This window comes from Bombina bombina, chromosome 8 (genome assembly GCF_027579735.1).
Source record: "Bombina bombina isolate aBomBom1 chromosome 8, aBomBom1.pri, whole genome shotgun sequence".
NCBI classification, from domain to species: domain Eukaryota; kingdom Metazoa; phylum Chordata; class Amphibia; order Anura; family Bombinatoridae; genus Bombina; species Bombina bombina.
The window spans coordinates 76,130,247-76,158,002 of NC_069506.1; the positions used below are offsets into that span (position 1 = coordinate 76,130,247).

Here is a 27,756-nt window from a genome sequence, read left to right on the forward strand (position 1 = left end):
TGGTGATTATACTTAGTTTTATATCTTCAATCAAAAGTTTGTTATTTTAAAATAGCACCGGAGTGTGTTATTACCTCTCTGGCAGAGTTTGAAGAAGAATCTACCAGAGTTTTTGCTATGATTTTAGCCAGAGTAGTTAAGATCATATTGCTGTTTCTCGGCCATCTGAGGAGAGGTAAACTTCAGATCAGGGGACAGCGGGCAGATGAATCTGCATAGAGGTATGTAGCAGCTTTTATTTTCTGACAATGGAATTGATGAGAAAATCCTGCCATACCGATATAATGTCATGTATGTATACTTTACACTTCAGTATTCTGGGGAATGGTACTTCACTAGAATTACACTGTAAGAAGTACATAAAGCTGTTTAATAACTAGAAATTATGTTTAGCGTTTTTGCTGGAATGTAAAATCGTTTTCATTTGCTGAGGTACTGAGTGAATAAATGTTTGGGCACCATTTTTCCACTTGGCAGTTGCTTGATTTTTTTTTTTTTTCTGACAGTTTCTGTTCTCTCTCACTGCTGTGTGTGAGGGGGAAGGGCCGTTTTTTGGCGCCTTTTCTATGCATCAGTTATTTCAGTCAGCAACTCATTGTATTCCCTGCATGATCCGGTTCATCTCTACAGAACTCAGGGGTCTTCAAACTTATTTTGAGGGAGGTAATTTCTCTCAGCAGAGCTGTGAGAATTATAGTTGACTGTGATAAAAAACGTTTATTCTGTAATTGTTTCCTGCTTTCAGAATTTGTTATCTTTGCTATTGGGATTAAACCTTTGCTAAAGTTGTGTTGTTTACAAGGATTGAGGCTATAACTGTTTCAATTTATTAATTTTCAACTGTTATAGATTTTCTGTGCTTCTTAAAGGCGCAGTACGTTTTTAATTGAATTGTATTCCAAGTTGCAAGTTTATTTGCTAGTGTGTTAAACATGTCTGATTCAGAGGAAGATACCTGTGTCATTTGTTGCAATGCCAAAGTGGAGCCCAATAGAAATTTATGTACTAACTGTATTGATGCTACTTTAAATAAAAGTCAATCTGTACAAATTGAACAAATTTCACCAAACAACGAGGGGAGAGTTATGCCGACTAACTCGCCTCACGTGCCAGTACCTGCATCTCCCGCTCGGGAGGTGCGTGATATTGTAGCGCCGAGTACATCTGGCCGGCCATTACAAATCACATTACAGGATATGGCTTCTGTTATGACTGAAGTTTTGGCTAAATTACCAGAACTAAGAGGTAAGCGTGATCACTCTGGGGTGAGAACAGAGTGCGCTGATAATATTAGGGCCATGTCAGACACTGCGTCACAGGTTGCAGAACATGAGGACGGAGAACTTCATTCTGTGGGTGACGGTTCTGATCCAAAACTGGATTCAGATATTTCATATTTTAAATTTAAACTGGAAAACCTCCGTGTATTACTAGGGGAGGTGTTAGCGGCTCTGAATGATTGTAACACAGTTGCAATACCAGAGAAAATGTGTAGGTTGGATAAATATTTTGCGGTACCGACGAGTACTGAGGTTTTTCCTATACCTAAGAGAATTACTGAAATTGTTTCTAAGGAGTGGGATAGACCCGGTGTGCCGTTCTCACCCCCTCCGATATTTAGAAAAATGTTTCCAATAGACGCCACCACACGGGACTTATGGCAAACGGTCCCTAAGGTAGAGGGAGCAGTTTCTACTTTAGCTAAGCGTACCACTATCCCGGTGGAGGATAGCTGTGCCTTTTCAGATCCAATGGATAAAAAATTAGAGGGTTACCTTAAGAAAATGTTTGTTCAACAAGGTTTTATATTGCAACCCCTTGCATGCATTGCGCCGATCACGGCTGCAGCGGCGTTCTGGATTGAGTCTCTGGAAGAGAACATTAGTTCAGCTACTCTGGACGACATTACGGACAGGCTTAGAGTCCTTAAACTAGCTAATTCATTCATTTCGGAGGCCGTAGTACATCTAACTAAACTTACGGCGAAGAATTCAGGATTCGCCATTCAGGCACGCAGGGCGCTGTGGCTAAAATCCTGGTCAGCTGATGTTACTTCTAAGTCTAAATTGCTTAATATACCTTTCAAAGGGCAGACCTTATTCGGGCCCGGGTTGAAAGAGATTATCGCTGACATTACAGGAGGTAAAGGCCATGCCCTGCCTCAGGACAAAGCCAAATCTAAGACTAGACAGTCTAATTTTCGTTCCTTTCGTAATTTCAAAGCAGGAGCAGCATCAACTTCCTCTGCACCAAAACAGGAAGGAGCTGTTGCTCGCTACAGACAAGGCTGGAAACCTAACCAGTCCTGGAACAAGGGCAAGCAGACCAGGAAACCTACTGCTGCCCCTAAAACGGCATGAATTGAGGGCCCCCGATCCGGGATCGGATCTAGTGGGGGGCAGGCTTTCTCTCTTCGCCCAGGCTTGGGCAAGAGATGTCCAAGATCCCTGGGCGCTAGAAATAATATCTCAGGGATACCTTCTGGACTTCAAATACTCTCCTCCAAGATAGAGATTTCATCTGTCAAGGTTGTCAACAATCCAGACAAAGAAAGAGGCGTTTCTACGCTGCGTACAAGAGCTCTTGTTAATGGGAGTAATCCACCCAGTTCCACGATCGGAACAGGGACAGGGGTTTTACTCAAATCTGTTTGTGGTTCCCAAAAAAGAGGGAACTTTCAGACCAATCCTGGACTTAAAGATCCTAAACAAGTTCCTAAGAGTTCCATCGTTCAAGATGGAGACTATTCGGACAATTTTACCTATGATCCAAGAGGGTCAGTACATGACCACTGTAGATTTAAAAGATGCTTACCTTCACATACCGATTCACAAAGATCATTACCGGTACCTAAGGTTTGCCTTCCTAGACAGGCATTACCAGTTTGTGGCTCTTCCATTCGGATTGGCTACAGCTCCAAGAATCTTCACAAAGGTTCTGGGTGCTCTTCTGGCGGTACTAAGACCGCGGGGAATCTCGGTAGCTCCATACCTAGACGACATTCTAATTCAAGCTTCAAGCTTTCAAACTGCCAAGTCTCATACAGAGTTAGTACTGGCATTTCTAAGGTCACATGGATGGAAGGTGAACGAAAAGAAAAGTTCACTCGTTCCACTCACAAGAGTTCCCTTCCTGGGGACTCTTATAGATTCTGTAAAAATGAAGATTTACCTGACAGAGGACAGGTTAACAAGACTTCAAAGTGCTTGCCGCACCCTTCATTCCATTCAACACCCGTCAGTGGCTCAATGCATGGAGGTAATCGGCTTAATGGTAGCGGCAATGGACATAGTACCCTTTGCACGCCTACACCTCAGACCACTGCAACTGTGCATGCTAAGTCAGTGGAATGGGGATTACTCAGACTTATCCCCTTCTCTGAATCTGGATCAAGAGACCAGAAATTCTCTTCTATGGTGGCTTTCTCGGCCACATCTGTCCAGGGGGATGCCATTCAGCAGACCAGACTGGACAATTGTAACAGATGCCAGCCTTCTAGGTTGGGGTGCCGTCTGGAATTCTCTGAAGGCTCAGGGACAATGGAGTCAGGAGGAGAGTCTCCTGCCAATAAACATTCTGGAATTGAGAGCAGTTCTCAATGCCCTCCTGGCTTGGCCCCAGTTGACAACGCGGGGTTTCATCAGGTTTCAGTCGGACAACATCACGACTGTAGCTTACATCAACCATCAGGGAGGGACACAAAGCTCCCTAGCTATGATGGAAGTATCAAAGATAATTCGCTGGGCAGAGTCTCACTCTTGCCACCTGTCAGCAATCCACATCCCGGGAGTGGAGAACTGGGAGGCGGATTTCTTAAGTCGTCAGACTTTGCATCCGGGGGAGTGGGAACTTCATCCGGAGGTCTTTGCCCAAATACTTCGACGTTGGGGCAAACCAGAGATAGATCTCATGGCGTCTCGACAGAACGCCAAGCTTCCTCGTTACGGGTCCAGATCCAGGGATCCAGAAGCAGTCCTGATAGATGCTCTGACAGCACCTTGGGACTTCAGGATGGCTTACGTGTTTCCACCCTTCCCGATGCTTCCTCGTTTGATTGCCAGAATCAAACAAGAGAGAGCATCAGTGATTCTAATAGCACCTGCGTGGCCACGCAGGACTTGGTATGCAGATCTGGTGGACATGTCATCCTGTCCACCTTGGTCTCTACCTCTGAAACAGGACCTTCTGATTCAGGGTCCCTTCAAACATCAAAGTCTAACTTCTCTGAAGCTGACTGCTTGGAAATTGAACGCTTGATTTTATCAAGACGTGGGTTTTCTGAGTCAGTTATTGATACCTTAATACAGGCTAGGAAACCTGTTACCAGAAAGATTTACCATAAGATATGGCGTAAATACCTATATTGGTGTGAATCCAAGGGTTACTCTTGGAGTAAGGTTAGGATTCCTAGGATATTGTCTTTTCTACAAGAAGGTTTAGAAAAGGGTTTATCTGCTAGTTCATTAAAGGGACAGATCTCAGCTCTGTCCATTCTGTTACACAAACGTCTGTCAGAAGTTCCTGACGTCCAGGCTTTTTGTCAGGCTTTGGCCAGGATTAAGCCTGTGTTTAAAACGGTTGCTCCACCATGGAGTTTAAACCTTGTTCTTAATGTTTTACAGGGCGTTCCGTTTGAACCCCTTCATTCCATTGATATAAAGTTGTTATCTTGGAAAGTTCTATTTTTAATGGCTATTTCCTCGGCTCGAAGAGTCTCTGAGTTATCAGCCTTACATTGTGATTCTCCTTATTTGATTTTTCATTCGGATAAGGTAGTTCTGCGTACTAAACCTGGGTTCTTACCTATGGTAGTTACTAACAGGAATATCAATCAAGAGATTGTTGTTCCTTCTTTATGCCCAAATCCTTCTTCGAAGAAGGAACGTCTACTGCACAACCTGGATGTAGTCCGTGCTCTAAAATTTTACTTACAGGCAACTAAGGAATTTCGACAAACGTCTTCTCTGTTTGTCGTTTACTCTGGGCAGAGGAGAGGTCAAAAAGCTTCTGCTACCTCTCTTTCTTTTTGGCTTCGTAGCATAATTCGTTTAGCTTATGAGACTGCTGGACAGCAGCCTCCTGAAAGGATTACAGCTCATTCCACTAGAGCTGTGGCTTCTACTTGGGCCTTTAAGAATGAGGCCTCTGTTGAACAGATTTGCAAGGCTGCAACTTGGTCTTCGCTTCATACTTTTTCCAAATTTTACAAATTTGACACTTTTGCTTCATCGGAGGCTATTTTTGGGAGAAAGGTTCTTCAGGCAGTGGTTCCTTCTGTATAAAGAGCCTGCCTATCCCTCCCGTCATCCGTGTACTTTTGCTTTGGTATTGGTATCCCAGAAGTAATGATGACCCGTGGACTGATCACACTTAACAGAAGAAAACATAATTTATGCTTACCTGATAAATTCCTTTCTTCTGTAGTGTGATCAGTCCACGGCCCGCCCTGTTTTAAGGCAGGTAAATATTTTTTAATTTATACTCCAGTCACCACTTCACCCTTGGCTTTTCCTTTCTCGTTGGTCCTTGGTCGAATGACTGGGAGTGACGTAGAGGGGAGGAGCTATATGCAGCTCTGCTGGGTGAATCCTCTTGCACTTCCTGTTGGGGAGGAGTTAATATCCCAGAAGTAATGATGACCCGTGGACTGATCACACTACAGAAGAAAGGAATTTATCAGGTAAGCATAAATTATGTTTTTTTTTTGTGTGGTAATTATAGGCCCTGAATATGTAAACAAAGTTCAAACAAAGTTTAAAACAAAACTTTGGCTTTAACCCTTTCGTGACAGGGTTAAAGTGCCTACATCGGAACAACTGTTCCGATGTAGATAAATTGAAACTACGCGATCGTGCATACGATCGCGAGATTTCAATTATTGGATCGCATCTGGGGGGCGTCCCTACAATCCTAGGAAGCACAGAAGGCTTCAGGACAGCCGTTAGCTATGACGTTCTATTCCGTCATAACGGCTTTAAAGCCCAGTCTAATAATGACGGAATAGAACGTCATAACGGCTTTAAAGCCCAGTCTAATTATGACTGAATAGAACGTCATAACGGCTTTAAAAGGTTAAGAATCTTAGTGTTCAGCTATAAGAACACAAGCTGTAAATATTTTGATCTTTAGAGCCTTGTGGTACATTCAATATTCTCGTATCATGTGTTAAAGTGCCATAAAGCAGGTTGAGATCTGTGCATATCCTAAAATGGCTAATTAAAGGGACACTAAATCAAAATTAACCTTTCATTATTCAGATAGAGCATGCCATTTTAAACAATTTTCAAATTTACTTCCATTAACTAAATGTGCACAGTCTTTTTATATTTAAACTTTTTGAGTCACCAGCTCCTACTGAGCATGTGCAAAAATAAGTGTGTATGCATTTGTGAATGGCTGATGGCTGTCACATGGTACGTGTATGCATTTGTGATTGGCTGATGGCTGTCACATGGTACAGGGGGAGTGGAAAAAGACATAACTTTTAAAATTGTCAGAAAAAAAAATCTACTACTCATTTGAAGTTCAGACTAAGTGCTATTGCATTGTCTTGTTATCTTGCATTTGTTGATTATGCCAATCTACTGTGTTGACTGGTCCTTTAATAATTGTTTGCATAAAAAAAAATGTTTAGAAATTGCTGGCAAGTAATTTTAAATAATTTTCAAAAATAAGCAAAATGAATTGCATAGCTTTAAAAGAAAGGGTTAATGGCGAGGCACTGCACTATAAATTTGCAGGTAAAGTAATTAAAGTACATATATTTTGTCTCTATCCCGACTCTATCTATCACTATGGAAATACAATATTATACTGCTTTTAGTAATACTTAAAGGGACAGGGAATCCAAACATTTTATTTAATCATTCAGATAGAGCATCTCGTTTTTAACAACTTTCCAATTTATTTTTATTATCTAATTTTCTTTGTTCACTTGGTATCCTTTCTCGAAAAGCATACCTAGGTAGGATTAGCAGCAGCAGTGCACTACTGGGAGCTAGCTAATTGATGGCTCCACATATATGCCTCCTTAACCCAATGTGTTCAGATAGCTCCCAATAGTACATTGCTGCTACTTCAGCTAAGGATACTAAGAGAATGAAGCAAATTAGATAACAGAAGTACATTGGAAATCTGTTACGGCACACTCTTAGTATTTATAAAGATTGCTTTGCTTAACATTTACTTTCCCTTTAAGAATGTCAGATTGACTTTGCTGCACAACATTGTAGCTTTATTCTCCAATGTTTAAAGGGACATTCTATCATACAAATAAAATGTTTTGTTAGCGCATTTTATTTTTAAAGCACCATGAAATACTGCAGAATTGTATAATCACTAAGTGCATAATAAAAAGACAATAATCTAACACTTTGATCAGGGCAAAAAGAAAGAAAGGTTAAGCCACTGAGTACCACTTGCCAATGCTCCAGGTACCCCCAGGTGTGAAACAAGGACATGAAGTACTAAAGGGACAGTCCACACCAGAATTTTTGTTCTTGTTTTAAAAGATTGATAATCCCTTAATTACCCATTCCCCAGTTTTGCATAACCAACACTGTTATAATAATACACATTTTTACCACTGTAATTACATTGTGTCTAAGCCTCAGCAGACTGCCCCCTTATTTTAGTTCTTTTGACAGACTTGCATTTTAGCCAATCAGTGCTCACTTTTAGGTAAATTCACATGCATGAACGCAATGTTATCTATGTAAAACACATGAACTAACGCCCTCTAGTGGTGAAAAACTGTCAAAATGCATTTAGATTAGAGGCGGCCTTAAAGGTCTAAGAAATTAGCATATGAACCCCCATAGGTTTTACTTTCAACAATGAATACCAAGAAAACAAAGCAAAATTGGTGATAAAAGTACATTGAAAAGTTGTTTAACCCCTTAAGGACCACAGCACTTTTCCATTTTCTGTCCGTTTGGGACCAAGGCTATTTTTACATTTTTGCGGTGTTTGTGTTTAGCTGTAATTTTCCTCTTGCTCATTTACTGTACCCACACATATTATATACCGTTTTTCTCGCCATTAAATGCACTTTCTAAAGATACCATTATTTTCATCATATCTTATAATTTACTATAAAAAAATTATAAAATGAGGAAAAATTAAAAAAAAAAACACACTTTTTCTAACTTTGACCCCCAAAATCTGTTACACATCTACAACCACCAAAAAACACCCATGCTAAATAGTTTCTAAATTTTGTCCTGAGTTTAGAAATACCCAATGTTTACATGTTCTTTGCTTTTTTTGCAAGTTATAGGGCAATAAGTACAAGTAGCACTTTGCTATTTCCAAACCACTTTTTTTCAAAATTAGCGCTAGTTACGTTAGAACACTGATATCTTTCAGGAATCCCTGAATATCCCTTGACATGTATATATTTGTTTTTAGTAGACATCCCAAAGTATTGATCTACGTCAATTTTGGTATATTTCATACCACCATTTCACCGCCAAATGCGATCAAATACAAAAAATCGTTCACTTTTTCACAAACTTTCAGTTTCTCACTGAAATTATTTACAAACAGCTTGTGCAATTATGGCATAAATGGTTGTAAATTCTTCTCTGAGATCCCCTTTGTTCAGAAATAGCAGGAATACATGGCTTTGGCGTTGCTTTTTGGTAATTAGAAGGCCACTAAATGCCACTGCGCACCACACTTGTATTATGCCCAGCAGTTAAGGGGTTAATTAGGGAGCTTTTAGGGAGCTTGTAGGGTTAATTTTAGCTTTAGTGTAGTGTAGTAGACAACCCCAAGTATTGATCTAGGCCCATTTTGGTATATTTCATGCCGCCATTTCACCGCCAAATCCGATCAAATTAAAAAAAACGTAAAATGTTTCACAATTTTAGGTTTCTCAATGAAATCATTTACAAACAGCTTGTGCAATTATGGCACAAATGGTTGTAAATGCTTCTCTGGGATCCCCTTTGTTCAGAAATAGCAGACATATATGACTTTGGCGTTGCTTTCTGGTAATTAGAAGGCCGCTAAATGCTGCTGCGCCTCACACGTGTATTATGGCTAGCAGTGAAGGGGTTAATTAGGGAGTTTGTAGGGAGCTTGCAGGGTTAATTTTAGCTTTAGTGTAGAGATCAGCCTCCCACCTGACACATCCCACCCCCTGATCCCTCCCAAACAGCTCCCTTCCCTCCCCCACCCCACAATTGTCCCCGCCATCTTAAGTACTGGCAGAAAGTCTGCCAGTACTAAAATAAAAGGGTTTTTAAAAATAATAAACTTTTTTTTTTACCATATTTACATATGCTACTGTCTAGGATTCCCCCCCCCTTAGCTCCCAACCTCCCTGATCCCCCCCGAAACCGATCTCTAACCCTCCCCTCTGCCTTATTGGGGGCCATCTTGGGTACTGGCAGCTGTCTGCCAGTACCCAGTTTGCCAAAAAATATGGGTTTTTTTTACTTTTTGCCCGTTTTTCTGTAGTGTAGCTTCCCCCTCCCCACAGACCAACCCCCACCACCTAACTGATTTCTTTTTTATCCGATTTGTTTATTTTTTTTAATACAATTTTTCCTTTTTGCTACACTTTTTTTTTCTGTGTGTAGCGGTTCCCGCCCGCCCCCACCCTCCCGTGCACGTGCGCGCGTCAGTGCGCGCCCCCTGGCATCCCCGCCCACGATCCCACCCCCCTCCACACCACTAGGGCCATTGATGGCCGCCTCCCGGTCCGGCTCCCACCCACCAACGCTGTAAGCTACCGATCTCCGGTGCAGAGAGGGCCACAGAGTGGCTCTCTCTGCACCGGATGGCTTAAAATGGTTATTGCAGGATGCCTCCATATCGAGGCATCACTGCAATAACCGGAAAGCAGCTGGAAGCGAGCAGGATCGCTTCCAGCTGCTTTCCACACCGAGGACGTGCAGGGTACGTTCTCAGGCGTTAACTGCCTTTTTTTTGAGGACGTACCCTGCACGTCCTTGGTCGTTAAGGGGTTAAAATTACATGCCCTATCTGAATCATGAAAGGTTGTTTTTTTTTTGGACTTGACTGTCCCTTTAATATGTATGTATGTATGTATCTGGACCAGTGTATGTATCTGGACTTCAAGAACAGCCACTAGTTATAGCTGTTGGGGAAAGTAAAAAGTAAGGAAGAGGTATATTGCACTGTGGAGGGCTTTGTAGATTAGATTTAAAATGCTGAATTTGATCTTGGAAGATAATGCTGTGTAGTCCCAAGGACCTATTTAATGGGCACACCGCCCAGATGAATTTACTGACCACCCAGCTATAATTTAAGTCGATATGAAGTTAAATTTGCTACTAATATATTTTTTCCCCAATGTTTTGTTGAAATCAATTTATGGCTAAGTATGCAATTTTCTTGTGCTTTGTTTAGCTTAAAGGGACAGTCAACACCACAATTATTGTTGTTGTTGTTGTTGTTTTAAATAATAGATAATCTCTTGAGTTCCATTCCCTAGTTTTGCATAACCGACACAGTAATAATAATACCCTTTTCTCCAACATAGGTGTGTCCGGTCCACGGCGTCATCCTTACTTGTGGGATATTCTCTTCCCCAACAGGAAATGGCAAAGAGCCCAGCAAAGCTGGTCACATGATCCCTCCTAGGCTCCGCCTACCCCAGTCATTCTCTTTGCCGTTGTACAGGCAACATCTCCACGGAGATGGCTTAGAGTTTTTTAGTGTTTAACTGTAGTTTTTATTATTCAATCAAGAGTTTGTTATTTTAAAATAGTGCTGGTATGTACTATTTACTCTGAAACAGAAAAGAGATGAAGATTTCTGTTTGTATGAGGAAAATGATTTTAGCAACCGTTACTAAAATCCATGGCTGTTCCACACAGGACTGTTGAGAGGAATTAACTTCAGTTGGGGGAACAGTGAGCAGTCTTTTGCTGCTTGAGGTATGACACATTCTAACAAGACGATGTAATGCTGGAAGCTGTCATTTTCCCTATGGGATCCGGTAAGCCATTTTTATTCAGACAGTAAATAAGGGCTTCACAAGGGCTTATTAAGACTGTAGACATTTTCTGGGCTAAATCGATTCATATATTACACATATTTAGCCTTGAGGAATCATTTAATCTGGGTATTTTTGTTAAATAATATCGGCAGGCACTGTTTTAGACACCTTATTCTCTAGGGGCTTTCCCTAATCATAGGCAGAGCCGGTATTGCGCACTTGTTTTTGAGAAGCATGACATGCAGTCGCATGTGTGAGGAGCTCTGATACATAGAAAAGACTTTCTGAAGGCGTCATTTGGTATCGTATTCCCCTTTGGGCTTGGTTGGGTCTCAGCAAAGCAGATACCAGGGACTGTAAAGGGGTTAAAGTTAAAAACGGCTCCGGTTCCGTTATTTTAAGGGTTAAAGCTTCCAAATTTGGTGTGCAATACTTTTAAGGCTTTAAGACACTGTGGTGAAATTTTGGTGAATTTTGAACAATTCCTTCATACTTTTTCGCAATTGCAGTAATAAAGTGTGTTCAGTTTAAAATTTAAAGTGACAGTAACGGTTTTATTTTAAAACGTTTTTTGTACTTTGTTATCAAGTTTATGCCTGTTTAACATGTCTGAACTACCAGATAGACTGTGTTCTGAATGTGGGGAAGCCAAGGTTCCTTCTCATTTAAATAAATGTGATTTATGTGACACTGAAAATGATGCCCAAGATGATTCCTCAAGTGAGGGGAGTAAGCATGGTACTGCATCATTCCCTCCTTCATCTACACGAGTCTTGCCCACTCAGGAGGCCCCTAGTACATCTAGCGCGCCAATACTCCTTACTATGCAACAATTAACGGCTGTAATGGATAATTCTATCAAAAACATTTTAGCCAAAATGTCCACTTATCAGCGTAAGCGCGACTGCTCTGTTTTAGATACTGAAGAGCATGAGGACGCTGATGATAATGGTTCTGAAATGCCCCTACACCAGTCTGAGGGGGCCAGGGAGGTTTTGTCTGAGGGAGAAATTTCAGATTCAGGGAAAATTTCTCAACAAGCTGAACCCGATGTGATTACATTTAAATTTAAGTTGGAACATCTCCGCGCTCTGCTTAAGGAGGTATTATCCACTCTGGATGATTGTGAGAATTTGATCATCCCAGAGAAACTATGTAAAATGGACAAGTTCCTAGAGGTCCCGGGGCTCCCAGAAGCTTTTCCTATACCCAAGCGGGTGGCGGACATTGTAAATAAAGAATGGGAAAGGCCCGGTATACCTTTCGTCCCTCCCCCCATATTTAAAAAATTGTTTCCTATGGTCGACCCTAGAAAGGACTTATGGCAGACTGTCCCCAAGGTCGAGGGAGCGGTTTCTACTTTAAACAAACGCACCACTATACCCATAGAAGATAGTTGTGCTTTCAAAGATCCTATGGATAAAAAATTAGAAGGTTTGCTTAAAAAGATGTTTGTTCAGCAAGGTTACCTTCTACAACCAATTTCATGCATTGTCCCTGTCACTACAGCCGCGTGTTTCTGGTTCGATGAGCTAGTAAAGGCGATCGATAGTGATTCTCCTCCTTATGAGGAGATTATGGACAGAATCCGTGCTCTCAAATTGGCTAATTCTTTCACCCTAGACGCCACTTTGCAATTGGCTAGGTTAGCGGCGAAGAATTCTGGGTTTGCTATTGTGGCGCGTAGAGCGCTTTGGTTGAAATCTTGGTCAGCGGATGCGTCTTCCAAGAACAAACTCCTTAACATTCCTTTCAAGGGGAAAACGCTGTTTGGCCCTGACTTGAAAGAGATTATCTCTGATATCACTGGGGGTAAGGGCCACGCCCTTCCTCAGGATAGGTCTTTCAAGGCCAAAAATAAACCCAATTTTCGTCCCTTTCGTAGAAACGGACCAGCCCCAAGTGCTACGTCCTCTAAGCAAGAGGGTAATACTTCTCAAGCCAAGCCAGCCTGGAGACCAATGCAAGGCTGGAACAAGGGAAAGCAGGCCAAGAAACCTGCCACTGCTACCAAGACAGCATGAAATGTTGGCCCCCGATCCGGGACCGGATCTGGTGGGGGGCAGACTCTCTCTCTTCGCTCAGGCTTGGGCAAGAGATGTTCTGGATCCTTGGGCACTAGAAATAGTCTCCCAAGGTTATCTTCTGGAATTCAAGGGGCTTCCCCCAAGGGGGAGGTTCCACAGGTCTCAATTGTCTTCAGACCACATAAAGAGACAGGCATTCTTACATTGTGTAGAAGACCTGTTAAAAATGGGAGTGATTCATCCTGTTCCATTAGGAGAACAAGGGATGGGGTTCTACTCCAATCTGTTCATAGTTCCCAAAAAAGAGGGAACGTTCAGACCAATCTTAGATCTCAAGATCTTAAACAAGTTTCTCAAGGTTCCATCGTTCAAAATGGAAACCATTCGAACAATTCTTCCTTCCATCCAGGAAGGTCAATTCATGACCACGGTGGATTTAAAGGATGCGTATCTACATATTCCTATCCACAAGGAACATCATCGGTTCCTAAGGTTCGCATTCCTGGACAAGCATTACCAGTTCGTGGCGCTTCCTTTCGGATTAGCCACTGCTCCAAGGATTTTCACAAAGGTACTAGGGTCCCTTCTAGCGGTGCTAAGACCAAGGGGCATTGCAGTAGTACCTTACTTGGACGACATTCTGATTCAAGCGTCGTCCCTTCCTCAAGCAAAGGCTCACACGGACATAGTCCTGGCCTTTCTCAGATCTCACGGATGGAAAGTGAACGTGGAAAAGAGTTCTCTATCTCCGTCGACATGGGTTCCCTTCTTGGGAACAATAATAGACTCCTTATAAATGAGGATTTTTCTGACAGAGGCCAGAAAAACAAAACTTCTAAACTCTTGTCAAACACTTCATTCCGTTCCTCTTCCTTCCATAACGCAGTGCATGGAAGTAATAGGTTTGATGGTAGCGGCAATGGACATAGTTCCTTTTGCGCGCATTCATCTAAGACCATTACAACTGTGCATGCTCAGTCAGTGGAATGGGGACTATACAGACTTGTCTCCGAAGATACAAGTAAATCAGAGGACCAGAGACTCACTCCGTTGGTGACTGTCCCTGGACAACCTGTCACAAGGGATGACCTTCCGCAGACCAGAGTGGGTCATTGTCACGACCGACGCCAGTCTGATGGGCTGGGGCGCGGTCTGGGGATCCCTGAAAGCTCAGGGTCTTTGGTCTCGGGAAGAATCTCTTCTACCGATAAATATTCTGGAACTGAGAGCGATATTCAATGCTCTCAAGGCTTGGCCTCAGCTAGCAAAGGCCAAATTCATACGGTTTCAATCAGACAACATGACGACTGTTGCATACATCAACCATCAGGGGGGAACAAGGAGTTCCCTGGCGATGGAAGAAGTGACCAAAATCATTCAATGGGCGGAGACTCACTCCTGCCACCTGTCTGCAATCCACATCCCAGGAGTGGAAAATTGGGAAGCGGATTTTCTGAGTCGTCAGACATTACATCCGGGGGAGTGGGAACTCCATCCGGAAATCTTTGCCCAAATTACTCAACTGTGGGGCATTCCAGACATGGATCTGATGGCCTCTCGTCAGAACTTCAAGGTTCCTTGCTACGGGTCCAGATCCAGGGATCCCAAGGCGACTCTAGTAGATGCACTAGTAGCACCTTGGACCTTCAAACTAGCTTATGTATTCCCGCCGTTTCCTCTCATCCCCAGGCTGGTAGCCAGGATCAATCAGGAGAGGGCGTCGGTGATCTTGATAGCTCCTGCGTGGCCACGCAGGACTTGGTATGCAGATCTGGTGAATATGTCATCGGCTCCACCATGGAAGCTACCTTTGAGACGAGACCTTCTTGTTCAAGGTCCGTTCGAACATCCGAATCTGGTCTCACTCCAGCTGACTGCTTGGAGATTGAACGCTTGATCTTATCAAAACGAGGGTTCTCAGATTCTGTTATTGATACTCTTGTTCAGGCCAGAAAGCCTGTAACTAGAAAAATTTACCACAAAATATGGAAAAAATATATCTGTTGGTGTGAATCTAAAGGATTCCCTTGGGACAAGGTAAAGATTCCTAAGATTCTATCCTTTCTTCAAGAAGGATTGGAGAAAGGATTATCTGCAAGTTCCTTGAAGGGACAGATTTCTGCCTTGTCTGTGTTACTTCACAAAAAACTGGCAGCTGTGCCAGATGTTCAAGCCTTTGTTCAGGCTCTGGTTAGAATCAAGCCTGTTTACAAACCTTTGACTCCTCCTTGGAGTCTCAACTTAGTTCTTTCAGTTCTTCAGGGGGTTCCGTTTGAACCCTTACATTCCGTTGATATTAAGTTATTATCTTGGAAAGTTTTGTTTTTGGTTGCAATTTCTTCTGCTAGAAGAGTTTCAGAATTATCTGCTCTGCAGTGTTCTCCTCCTTATCTGGTGTTCCATGCAGATAAGGTGGTTTTACGTACTAAACCTGGTTTTCTTCCAAAAGTTGTTTCTAACAAAAACATTAACCAGGAGATAGTCGTGCCTTCTTTGTGTCCGAAACCAGTTTCGAAGAAGGAACGTTTGTTGCACAATTTGGATATTGTTCGCGCTCTAAAATTCTATTTAGATGCTACAAAGGATTTTAGACAAACATCTTCCTTGTTTGTTGTTTATTCTGGTAAAAGGAGAGGTCAAAAAGCAACTTCTACCTCTCTCTCTTTTTGGATCAAAAGCATCATCAGATTGGCTTACGAGACTGCCGGACGGCAGCCTCCTGAAAGAATCACAGCTCATTCCACTAGGGCTGTGGCTTCCACATGGGCCTTCAAGAACGAGGCTTCTGTTGATCAGATATGTAGGGCAGCGACTTGGTCTTCACTGCACACTTTTACCAAATTTTACAAGTTTGATACGTTTGCTTCTTCTGAGGCTATTTTTGGGAGAAAGGTTTTGCAAGCCGTGGTGCCTTCCATTTAGGTGACCTGATTTGCTCCCTCCCTTCATCCGTGTCCTAAAGCTTTGGTATTGGTTCCCACAAGTAAGGATGACGCCGTGGACCGGACACACCTATGTTGGAGAAAACAGAATTTATGTTTACCTGATAAATTACTTTCTCCAACGGTGTGTCCGGTCCACGGCCCGCCCTGGTTTTTTAATCAGGTCTGATAATTTATTTTCTTTAACTACAGTCACCACGGTATCATATGGTTTCTCCTATGCAAATATTCCTCCTTAACGTCGGTCGAATGACTGGGGTAGGCGGAGCCTAGGAGGGATCATGTGACCAGCTTTGCTGGGCTCTTTGCCATTTCCTGTTGGGGAAGAGAATATCCCACAAGTAAGGATGACGCCGTGGACCGGACACACCGTTGGAGAAAGTAATTTATCAGGTAAACATAAATTCTGTTTTTACCTCTGTAGCTAAGCCTCTGCAGACTGCCCCCTTATTCCAGGTCTTTTGACAGACTTGCATTTTAGCCAATCAGTGCTCACTCCTCGGTAAATTCACATGCATGAGCTCAATGTTATCTATATGAAACACATGAATTAACGCCCTCTAGTGGTCAAAATGCATTCAGTTTAGAGGTGGCCTTCAAGGTCTAAGAAATTAGCATATGAACCTCTTAGTTTTAGCTTTCAACTAAGAATACCAAGAGAACAATGCAAAATTAGTGATAAAAGTAAATTGGAAGGTTGTTTAAAATGACATGCCCTATTTAAATTATGAATTTTTTTTTGGACTTGACTGACCCTTTTAAGTAACATTTATAAAATGTAGTAATATTGCAAATGACAGTGCCCCCAACCCGCTACTTCATAATGCCACCTGACTGGTAACATTTTCTGTGAAGAACACTGTAATGGATGCCAGCGTGGGGACTGGTGTATTGCAGCAGTGGACAAGGAATAATGAGTGAGGTGAATAAACCTGGTGACAGCCATCAGGATAAATAGAAGTATATATACTTTCTGGAGAGGTAGATCAATTGTAGTAGTGACCTAAGTGAATGGGTCAGAATTTATGTAGAGTTCCACAGGTGGAAGTGTCTGGATTTGGTTAGAGATTAGATGTGGAATTGTGATACAAGCACCATAGTGGAGTTTTAATTCCTGGTGTTGATTAAAGAGAAATTAAGTACAATTTCAGTCTTAAATATGTTAATTTTGAAGAAATGGGAAGACATGCTAAAGAGTCTGTTACAAGATTTAGAAATTAAAGTGGTGACTATTCCGTAGGATAGGTTGTTGGTATTATTGAAAGCAGAAGAGAGACAGACGTCAAGTAGTACTGAGAACAGTGAGAAAGTCATTTCTCACTTTAGTGAGAGCAGTGTACTTAGAGTGCTGTGGGAAAAATCTAGACTGCAGATGGTCAAACAGGGAGGAGGATAAAAAGTCTGTACAACAGATGTAGACTAGCTTTCATGTAGTTTAGCGCTATGAAGCAGCAAAGAGCTATAAAGAAATTGGACTGTAGTTTGAGAGAGAAGCTGGGTCAAGTCTTCTTCAAGATGGGAGTGCATGCTTGCTCTGGCAAGCAGAGGTTAAAAGTATATTATTATTATTATTTTTGTGTGTTTTGTTTTAAATAAAAATAATAATAATATACTTTTAACCTCTGTGATTATCTTGTATCTAAGCCTCTGCAAACTGCCCCTTTTTTCAGTTCTTTTGACAGATTTGCAGTCTAGCCAATCAGTGCCTGCTCCCAGATATCTTCACGAGCACAGTGTTATCTATATGAAATACGTGAACTAACACCCTCTAGTGGTGAAAAACTGTTAAAATGCAATCTGAAAAGAGGTGGCCTTCAAGGTCTAAGAAATTAGCATATGAACCTCCTAGGTTAAGCTTTCAACTAAGAATACCAAGAGAACAAAGCAAAATAGGTGATAAAAGTAAATTGGAAAATTGTTTAAAATGACATGCTCTATCTGAATCATGAAAATTTATTTTGGCCTAGACTGTCCCTTTTAATCCTCCCCCTAAGGAATCTGCTTCCAATTGGAAGCCTTCCTCAAATTGGAATAAATCCATGAAGGTGCGGCCCTCATTCCAGCTCAGCTGGTAGGGGGAAGATTAAGGTTTTTCAAGGATATTTGGATAAAATCTGTCCAAAATCAATGGATTCAGAGCATTGTCTCTCTCAAGGGTATCGAATAGGATTCAGAGTAAGACCTCATGTGAGAAGATTTTTTTCTCTCGCGTATCCCAGCAAATCCAGTAAAAGCTCAGGCTTTCCTGAAGTGTGTTTCAGACCTGAAGTCTTCAGGGGTAATCATGCCAGTTCCTCTTCAGGAACAAGGTGTGGGGTTTTATTCAAATCTATTCATTGTCCCAAAGAAGGAAAATTTATTCAGACCCGTTCTGGATCTGAAAATTTTGAATCGTTATGTAAGAGTACCAACTTTCAAGATGGTGACTATAAGGACTATTCTGCCTTTTGTTCAGCGAGGACATTATATGTCAACATTAGATTTGCAGGATGCATACCTTCATATTCCGATTCATCCAGAACATTATCAGTTTCTGAGATTCTCTTTTCTAAACAAGCATTACCAATTTGTTGCTCTTCCATTTGGCCTAGCAACAGCTCCAAGAATCTTTTAGAAGGTTCTGGGTGCCCTACTCTGTAAACAGAGAACAGGGTATTGCGGTGTTTCCTTATTTGGACAATATCTTTGTCTTTACTTACTGCAGAATCTCACACGAATCAACTAGTGTTGTTTCTTCGGACACATGGTTGGAGGATCAATTTACCAAAATGTTTGATTCCTCAGACAAGGGTCATCTTTTTAGGTTTACAGATAGATTCAGTGTCCATTACTCTGTCTCTAACAGACAAGAGACGTTTAAAATTGGTTGCAGCCTGCCGGCACCTTCAGTCTCAGTCATTCCCTTCAGTGGCTATGTGCATGGAAGTTTTAGGTCTCATGACTGCAGCATCGGACGCGATCCCCTTTGCTCATTTTCACATGAGACCTCTACAGCTTTGTATACTGAATCAATGGTGCAGGGATTATACAAATATATCACAATTAATATCCTTAAATCCCAATGTACCACACTCTCTGACATGGTGGATAGATCACCATAGTTTAGTTCAAGGGGAGTTTTCTTTTGTTCGGCCAACCTGGACTGTGATCACAACAGATGCAAGTCTTTCAGGTTGGGGAGCTGTTTGGGGATCTCTGACAGCACAAGGGGTTTGGAAATCTCAAGAGGTGAGATTACCAATAAATATTTTAGAACTCCATCCAATTCTCAGAGCTCTTCAGTTTTGGCCTCTGTTGAAGAGAGAACCGTTCATTTGTTTTCAGACAGACAATATCACAACAGTGGCATATGTCAATCATCAGGGTGGGACTCACAGTCCCCAAGCTATGAAAGAAGAATCTCGGATACTTACTTGGGCAGAATCCAGCTCCTGTCTAATCTCTGCGGTACATATCCCAGGTGTAGACATTTGGGAGGCTGATTATCTCAGCCGCCAGACTTTACATCCAGGGGAGTGGTCTCTCCATCCAGATGTGTTTTCTCAGATTGTTCAGATGTGGGGTCTTCCAGAGATGGATCTCATGACCTCTCATCTAAACAAGAAACTTCCCAGATACCTGTCCAGGGATGTTCAGACGGAAGCAGTGGATGCGCTGACACTTCCTTGGTGTTATCATCCTGCTTACATTTTCCCGCTTCTAGTACTCCTTCGAAGAGTGATCTCCAAAATCATCATGGAACAATCATTTGTGTTGCTGGTGGCTCCAGCATGGCCACACAGGTTTTGGTATGCGGATCTGGTTCGGATGTCCAGTTGCCCGCCTTGACCACTTCCGTTACGGCCAGACCTACTATCTCAAGGTCCGTTTTTCCATCAGGATCTCAAATCATTAAATTTGAAGGTATGGAAATTTAACGCTTAGTACTAAGTCATAGAGGTTTCTCTGACTCAGTGATTAATACTATGTTACAAGCTCGTAAATCTGTCTCTAGAAAGATTTATTATAGAGTTTGGAAGACTTACATTTCATGTTCCTCTCATATATTCTCCTGGCATTCTTTTAGTTTCTTCAGGATGGTTTATATAAGGGTTTGTCTGCAAGTTCCTTGAAAGGACAAATCTCTGCTCTTTCTGTTTTATTTCACAGAAAGATTGCTATACTTCCTGATATACACTGTTTTGTACAGGCTTTAGTTCGTATTAAGCCTGTTATTAAATCAATTTCTCCTCCTTGGATTCTTAATTTGGTTCTGAAGGCTTTACAGGCTCCTCCATTTGAGCCTATGCATTCTTTGGACATTAAACTACTTTCTTGGAAAGTGTTGTTCCTTTTGGCCATCTCTTCTGCTAGAAGAGTTTCTGAGCTATCTGCTCTTTCTTGTGAGTCTCCTTTTCTGATTTTTCATCAGGATAAGGCAGTTTTGCGGACTTCTTTTCAATTTTTACCTAAGGTTGTGAATTCTAACAACATTAGTAGAGAAATTGTTGTCCCTTCCTTGTGTCCTAATCCTAAGAATTATTTGGAAAGATCCTTACATTCTTTGGATGTGGTAAGAGCTTTGAAATATTATGTGGAAACTACTAAAGATTTCAGGAAGACTTCCAGTCTATTTGTTTTATTTTCTGGTCCTAGGAAAGGTCAGAAGGCTTCTGCTATTTCCTTGGCTTCTTGGTTGAAACTTTTGATTCATCAAGCTTATTTGGAGTCGGGTCAGACCCCGCCTCAGAGAATTACAGCTCATTCTATTAGATCAGTCTCCACTTCGTGGGCTTTTAAGAATGAAGCTTCAGTTGATCAGATTTGCAAAGCGGCAACTTGGTCCTCTTTGCATACATTTACTAAATTCTACCGTTTTGATGTATTTGCTTCTTCGGAAGCAGGTTTTGGTAGAAAAGTTCTTCAGGCAGCTGTTTCAGTTTGATTCTTCTGATTTTGATTTAAGTTTTTTTCTTTCAAATGGAAATAAACTTATTTTTTTGGGTTGTGGATTAATTTTTTCAGCGGAATATGGCTGTTTTTATTTTTATTCCCTCCCTCTCTAGTGACTCTTGAGTGGAGATCCACATCTTGGGTATTGATATCCCATATATCACTAGCTCATGAACTCTTGCCAATTACATGAAAGTAAACATAATTTATGTAAGAACTTACCTGATAAATTCATTTCTTTCATATTGGCAAGAGGCCCACCCTTTTTTATGGTGGTTATGATTTTTTGTATAAAGCACAATTATTTCCAAATTTCCTTTGTTGATGTTTTCTACTCCTTTCTTTATCACCCCACTGCTTGGCTATTCGTTAAACTGAATTGTGGGTGTGGTGAGGGGTGTATTTATAGACATTTTGAGGTTTGGGAAACTTTGCCCCTCCTGGTAGGATTGTATATCCCATATGTCACTAGCTCATGCACTCTTGCCAATATGAAAGAAATGAATTTATCCGGTAAGTTCTTACATAAATTATTATCTGTATGCTTTATCAAAAATCTCAATATTGACCCTTTGAGTGCTAAGCACTTTCCCACCTGGGTGTTAAGTAGGGGTGTGCATGACTATTTTTTTAACAATCGACTAGTCGAAATCACCCCCTCCTGCCAGAAAATAGGTAAATGCAAAATATTTTTAATGTAATTGTAATCTTTTTTATTTAATTTTAAAACATATGTCATAGTCGACACAACAACCCTTATATGGGAACAAAATCTGCAAAGCGCGTCCATGCAAGTTTTTATTTAACAAAAACATCAACTATTTGGCAATGCCCATATTATTTTAATTATATCTATTGTTCTTAAGAAAAATGAGCATGTCCACGTGCTCCGGGAGTAGACAATTACGTAGTCTGTTGACTATCAGGCCCGCAGCTGAGAAAACTCTTTCAGCCGGTACAGATGTTGCTGGGATGCACAGGTATGCTTTCGCTAGCCGTGATAATTTCCTGTACTTGCATTCATTTGCCTTCCATAATGCCAGAGGGTCTTCAAATGGAGGAATGCACTCATCTTGCATGTATTTGTCCAGCTCAGTTTGCAGAGACATTGTGTCCTCTGTGTAGTAGTCATCTCCGAATAATGTTGCCATAGCAGTAACAGTGCAACGTTGCTTTTCGGGTGGTCTGCTTACCACTGTACTTGTACTACTTGGTTCACCTTCTGTGACAACACCACCGTTCCGTAAGATTAAAGCAATTCCGCTACTTTATCTGTGACTGTCTCTTCTGTAAACTTAAGGTGTTTGTGCCTGGGATCTAGAAATGAAACGATGAGCGCCACATTATGTAATTCTTCTGTGCCTGTAGGTGAAAAGCGGGGCTTGAGGGACTCCAATACAGTTGTTTTAAACTGTGATACTTTTGTTGACTCTCCTGTGGTACTAATGAGATGCTTGGACAGGAGAGTGGCTGTGACAGGGTAAATCATAGATATTGATACCCCAGACTCTCCGCACAAAGCAGTCGTAGCACATTTCAAGGAGCTTAACACTGGCAGTAGCTCTTCGATAGCTACCCAACTGTCGTCAGCCAGGTCAAGTGTGCGGGCATCTGTCAACTTTGTGTACACCCTGTCAGACAGGACTGCGACAACTGCACATCTCTGTAACAGTACGCGGTCAAACATGTCGTAGATGGAATTCCATTGGGTACGGCAGTACTGCACAAGGCAGTGCTCAGGCAGAGATTGTTGTTTTTGTTTCATCTTCAGCGCCTGAATAGCTGTTGGTGCTGTGATGAAAATGTGATACAAGACGACTGGCCGCACCCACTACATGCTGTATGACACCAAGTTTAATGCCATCGTTGACAGCGAGCTGCAGAGTGTGTGCAAAGCACAGATTTGACTCCCATTCTAATGCCGAGTTTGTGAAGACGATATTGCTTGCGTTGTCATGAACACAAGCAGTGATTTTGCCCCGCAAATCCCAGTGGTCTACCGCAGTGTTCAACACATTTGCGAGATTCTCTGCTGTATGCCTCTCTGGCATGGCACGGGTCTGTAGAACCACGCTTTTCATTTCCGAGTCTTTTATGAAATGACAAGTTATGGTAACGTAGAACTCGGTAGTTAGTGCTGTCCATGCGTCAGTTGTAATTGCAGCCTTCTCGACTTTTGCCAAGGTGTTGTGGACAGAACTAGCCGAATCTACGTGCATTTTTCTCAAGCCGAATTGTAATTGTTTTTCGTGCAGGGACAGTGCATTCGGGCTCGACATATTTCATTCACTCCCGAAAACCCTCTCCTTCAACAAAACTTATAGGAAGCATGTCCTTTGCTACCATATTAGCTATCAGTCGACGTTGTTTCAGCACGCACAATGTCACATTGCCTATGTCTTACTGTAAAACCTGCAATGGATGTTTGTTGCTGTCCTTTTTCTTTCTCTGTCGCTACCAATATAGAAGGGTGTTTTTTAGGTGGCTTAACATGGAAGTCGTGGATTTGTTGTACTGCAATTGCACGCCGCAAATGTTGCACTTAACTGCCTTTTCATGTAGTTTTTCAAAATATTTCCAAGCAGGACTTTTTGTTGAAGATGCCATTTTTTGCAAAATTTGTTTTGTCTACTATGAGTACAAAATAACACATCATCAAAACTGCCGCCAAGTGTGACAATGCGCAATCGGTAGTAGGCTAAGGCTACGGGCTGGTAGGCTGGCTATGGGCTGTTTTTGACTATCAAAATATAATATATCCGTAATCGACTAATGCCGTACTAGTCGAATGAGAGACAGCTTGATTAATCGACTAGTCTAACTCGGCCCTAGTGCTAAGATTTAAAAAAAAAAAAAAAAAGTTATCTTTTGAACAAATTTTTTTTTAACTTTTTTTTTTTTTCCAGACCCTCAAGACTTACACTGTTCGAAAGGTTAGGCGATTACCTTTACAATGGTGGGTCTTGGGGGTCTGTAGCTGCTTAGATGCCTGAGATATAGGCTTCTAAGCAGCATGGCCCCTGCTCCTATACTTAACATTAAGTATAAATAAAGTTGCTCAGTGATGTCATCACGTTAATACACGTGACGTTGCCACGCAAAACGGGAAGCCCCAGCGATGCCTGTCACTCTACAGGTACGATCGCCGGGGTAGGAGCGGGTGGGAGCCCCCAGATCTCCCTTAAGGTGGGAGAGTGCTAGTGACGGCTCTGAGCCATCATTAGCACCAGAGTGGGAAACTCTGTGAAGGCTCAGAGCCGTCATTAGCACTCAAAGGGTTAAAAAAAATATTTATTCTAGCACACAATGTGTGTTTCGCCTTCATATCAAGAAGTCAGCTTAGTGAGATAAACCGCTCTCAAATTTCCCTTTGTAAACATTGTTTTGAAGGACCTTATAATACTTCTTAGGTAATCTTGCAAGACCACAGAGCTTTAGAGAATCAGGGCCTTCACCTTTCTATGCACACAAACCTCTAGGTGTATCACTGCTTCCAATCCCCCCCCCCCCTCCAAAAAAAAATACATAAATAACAAGACTCTTAAAGACATACACACACATCCCATGGAGTAAGCAACCTTTCATCTGTTTTAATTTATATTCCATATCAAGACAGCTTACTATTTTTAGAAGTGTAGTATGGGTATATCCAGAAATGTAAAATATTGTTAAAGTATGGTGAAATTCTTGAGATTACTTCTAAAGTTTGTCTTTAAAGTGATTGTTAACTTTAACAAATTACTGGCCAGTATATAAAAGTAAAACAGGGCACTTTCATTCATTAATATTTTGAAAGACGCTTCGTTTTTAAAATATTTACCACTGGGTTATGATAAACATACCGCCGTTCCTCAGCCCGCATCTCATACTGTATTTAGCAGATTGATGGCCGACTCCGGCTTCCACCAATCGTTGTGTGCCCCACCAGCTGGATGCCAGATGGGGCACACAACGATTGGAGGAAGCCGGATTCATCAATCACTTACAATCACTTTAAATATTGCCATGTTTTGCCTTAATAAACTAGTATTGTATTTTTTTTCTTTTGAAAATGTTCTTATTTATCTATTTTATTTTCAGAAAATGGCTGAACTCAACAAGTTCACAATGGAAAACAAGGAGCCAGAAATACTTTCAGACTCAGAGCTTGAAATAGAAAGTAATCTGCAAGAACCTACAGCAAATCAAAACCCTGAAACAGAGACTGGTTCTCAACTAATTTTAGAGCAAGTGCGTGTTACAGATGCTGAAGGAAATCTAAAAGTTGTATATCCCTCTAAAACTGACCTGCAGATGAATTTGTCAACTTGCATAATTGTGCGTTGATTGCAAAGCCCTGCCCATGAAGGATTACACGAGCTTTTCTCATTATGGTTAAATAGCACTTCCATTGTTTAGTTTAAAAATATTTATTTTCTTACTGTTTTATGTGAGTCCTGTTGCTGCTTTTTATTTTCATAATATGTGTAAATGCTCAGAATGTTTCCTTAATTGTTCCAAAAATAAATTTTTGGACAATAAATTTAAGAACCTCTTTGTAAAAGTCCAGATTGTTATGGTAATCATGAAGTGATTAGTAGTTTGCTTCTTTACAGCCACTCACAAATTGATATTGGCCGCTTAAAGGGACATGAAACCCAAAATTTTTCTTTCATGATTCAGATAGAGAATACAATTTTAATCAACTTTCCAACTTTCTTCTATTTAATTTACTTCCTTCTCTTGTTATCCTTTACTAAAATGTTTATCTAGGCAAGCTCAGGAGCAGCAGATAACCTAAGTTCTAGCTGCTGATTAGTGGCTGCATTTATATATCGATTGTGATTGGCTCACCCATGTGTTCAGTTAGAAACCATTAGTGCATCACTGCTCCTTCAACAAATTATACCAAAAGAATGAAACAAATTGGATAATAGAAGTAAATGTGTGTGTGTATATATATATATGTGTGTGTGTTCATGGGGTATTTGCACTCTCCCCTCACAAAATTAGTGTCAAGAACATCAGTATCCAAGCATAAGTAAAAGATCCGCACTCACTGGACTTGCAAAAGTTAACAAATTTATTGTGACGTTTCGGGGCTCAAACCGTCCCCTTCATCAGACCAAAGTGAAAGAAAAAAAGCTGTGCTTAAAAAGCCCATAACCCCACCTCCAGGAAGTGACACAATTATAGTATCCATAACCATCAAAATAAACTAAACAGAATGCATAGACTAATTGATCGTAGCATTAAACCTAATTAGTGAAGTAAGTGAATATTATCACGGATTGACCTCACTACTGACAAAAAAAATGCATAAAACATGTATGTTATAAAGCAGATCTAAAATTACAGCTAATAAAGCACATACAAAAGGAAATGATCTATTGAGCATATGGGAACGAAAACCTAGTCATGATGAGATCTGAGAGGGTGCTTGTATATTCACAATGTGTGTAGTAAATATAATTTGTAACATTGCTTCTCCTACCTTATAGCTCCGTATCGGATGCATGTAATGGTAGTGCCCTAACACTGCAAGTTCCGCTAACAAAATCTTAAGTGACACCCCCCCCCTCCATGACTAGTAGGGAAGCAGAGAAGGAACTGACCCAGTGTCAGCAACCAATGACTAGCTAAGTCTAAACTTACAGCCACATCCATTTCACGCACTGAACCACCAATAGCGGTGCTGAAAGAATAAGCACAATGTTTATAAACAATTGTATAGTAAAGTACTTGGTGTATTCACAAGGATGTTGAATCCTGAATACACTGGACGAAATAAACCTGTTAAGATCTAATCTCTCTAAGGAAGAGGGGATGTCAATGTGAACATTGAGCCAAGATCCATCTATAATCATCCGACCTGTAGACATGGGCGGAGCCCTTGTGGTTATGGATTACAACCAATATAATACTGAGATATAAATCAACTACATGATGTGAATGTCTATCAACCTCTAGATGAAAACCTTTAAAACAAGGATTGACTCTATAACTACTGAAGGATTCCTGAATGGATACATAGACAAAGACACACATGATTTCCTGACTACTCCATATCCGATTTGTCCCATACTATATACCTTACCAAAGGTGCACAAAGATCTACACAACCCTCCAGGATGCCTGATTGTCTCGGGTGGAGGGTCACTTCTACAACCTATTGCAATTTTTTTGGATTGTTTGCTACAACCAACTACGATTTGTATTGCACATGAAATCATTCCTAAGGGACTCTATCCATATGATTACTATTTTTCATTCCTATGGTACAGTACATGATGAGATCCTTGCCACTCTCAATGTCAAAAGCCTTTATACCATAATTCCACATCTTGGTGGATTGGCAGCAGTAGAAGCAGTCCTAAACAGTTATCCTTACATTGCCCCCCCCCGGGTGACTTTAGACTGGTTAATCTAAGCCTGACTTGCAACTTTTTTCATTTGGAAAACATGTATTATCTCAAGATCCCTGGCATGGCGATGGGTTGGAACATGGCCACGGCATATGCCAATATTTACATGGGGAAATATGAAAAAGAAGTCATGCAAGTATTTGAGCATCCACATGTCAGCATATATAGGCGCTACATTAAAGACCTGTTTTCTTCTTAAATGGAAAGAGTCCACAGCTGCATTCATTACTTTTGGGAAATAAGAGCCTGGACACCAGGAGGAGGCAAAGACATCCCAGCCAAAGGCTTAAATACTTCTCCGACTCCCCTCATCCCCCAGTCATTCTTTGCCTTTTGTCCCAGGAGGTTGGCAGAGAAGTGTCAGAATTTTAGTTTTTTGTCTCTTATGGAGGGTAGTACTCTTTGGCATGGGACAGGAGTTTTAAGTAGTCCTGCCAGTCTCTCAGTGAGGGCTTGGATGAAAGTCAGAGTCCGAAAAT

The 27,756-nt window shown here is 41.3% G+C and overlaps 1 protein-coding gene across 1 annotated transcript in view; it reads left to right on the forward strand.

Moving 5' to 3' along the window:
* The window catches only part of LRRC47 (leucine rich repeat containing 47), a 94,174-nt gene extending 68,755 nt beyond the window's left edge, over positions 1–25,419 (forward strand). The window contains exon 7 of the mRNA XM_053690409.1: positions 24,954–25,419. Coding sequence (XP_053546384.1) covers positions 24,954–25,199 — 246 coding nt within the window. The 3' untranslated portion in view covers positions 25,200–25,419. The remainder of the gene's footprint in view (positions 1–24,953) is intronic.
* The last annotated feature ends 2,337 nt before the right edge of the window (positions 25,420–27,756 follow it).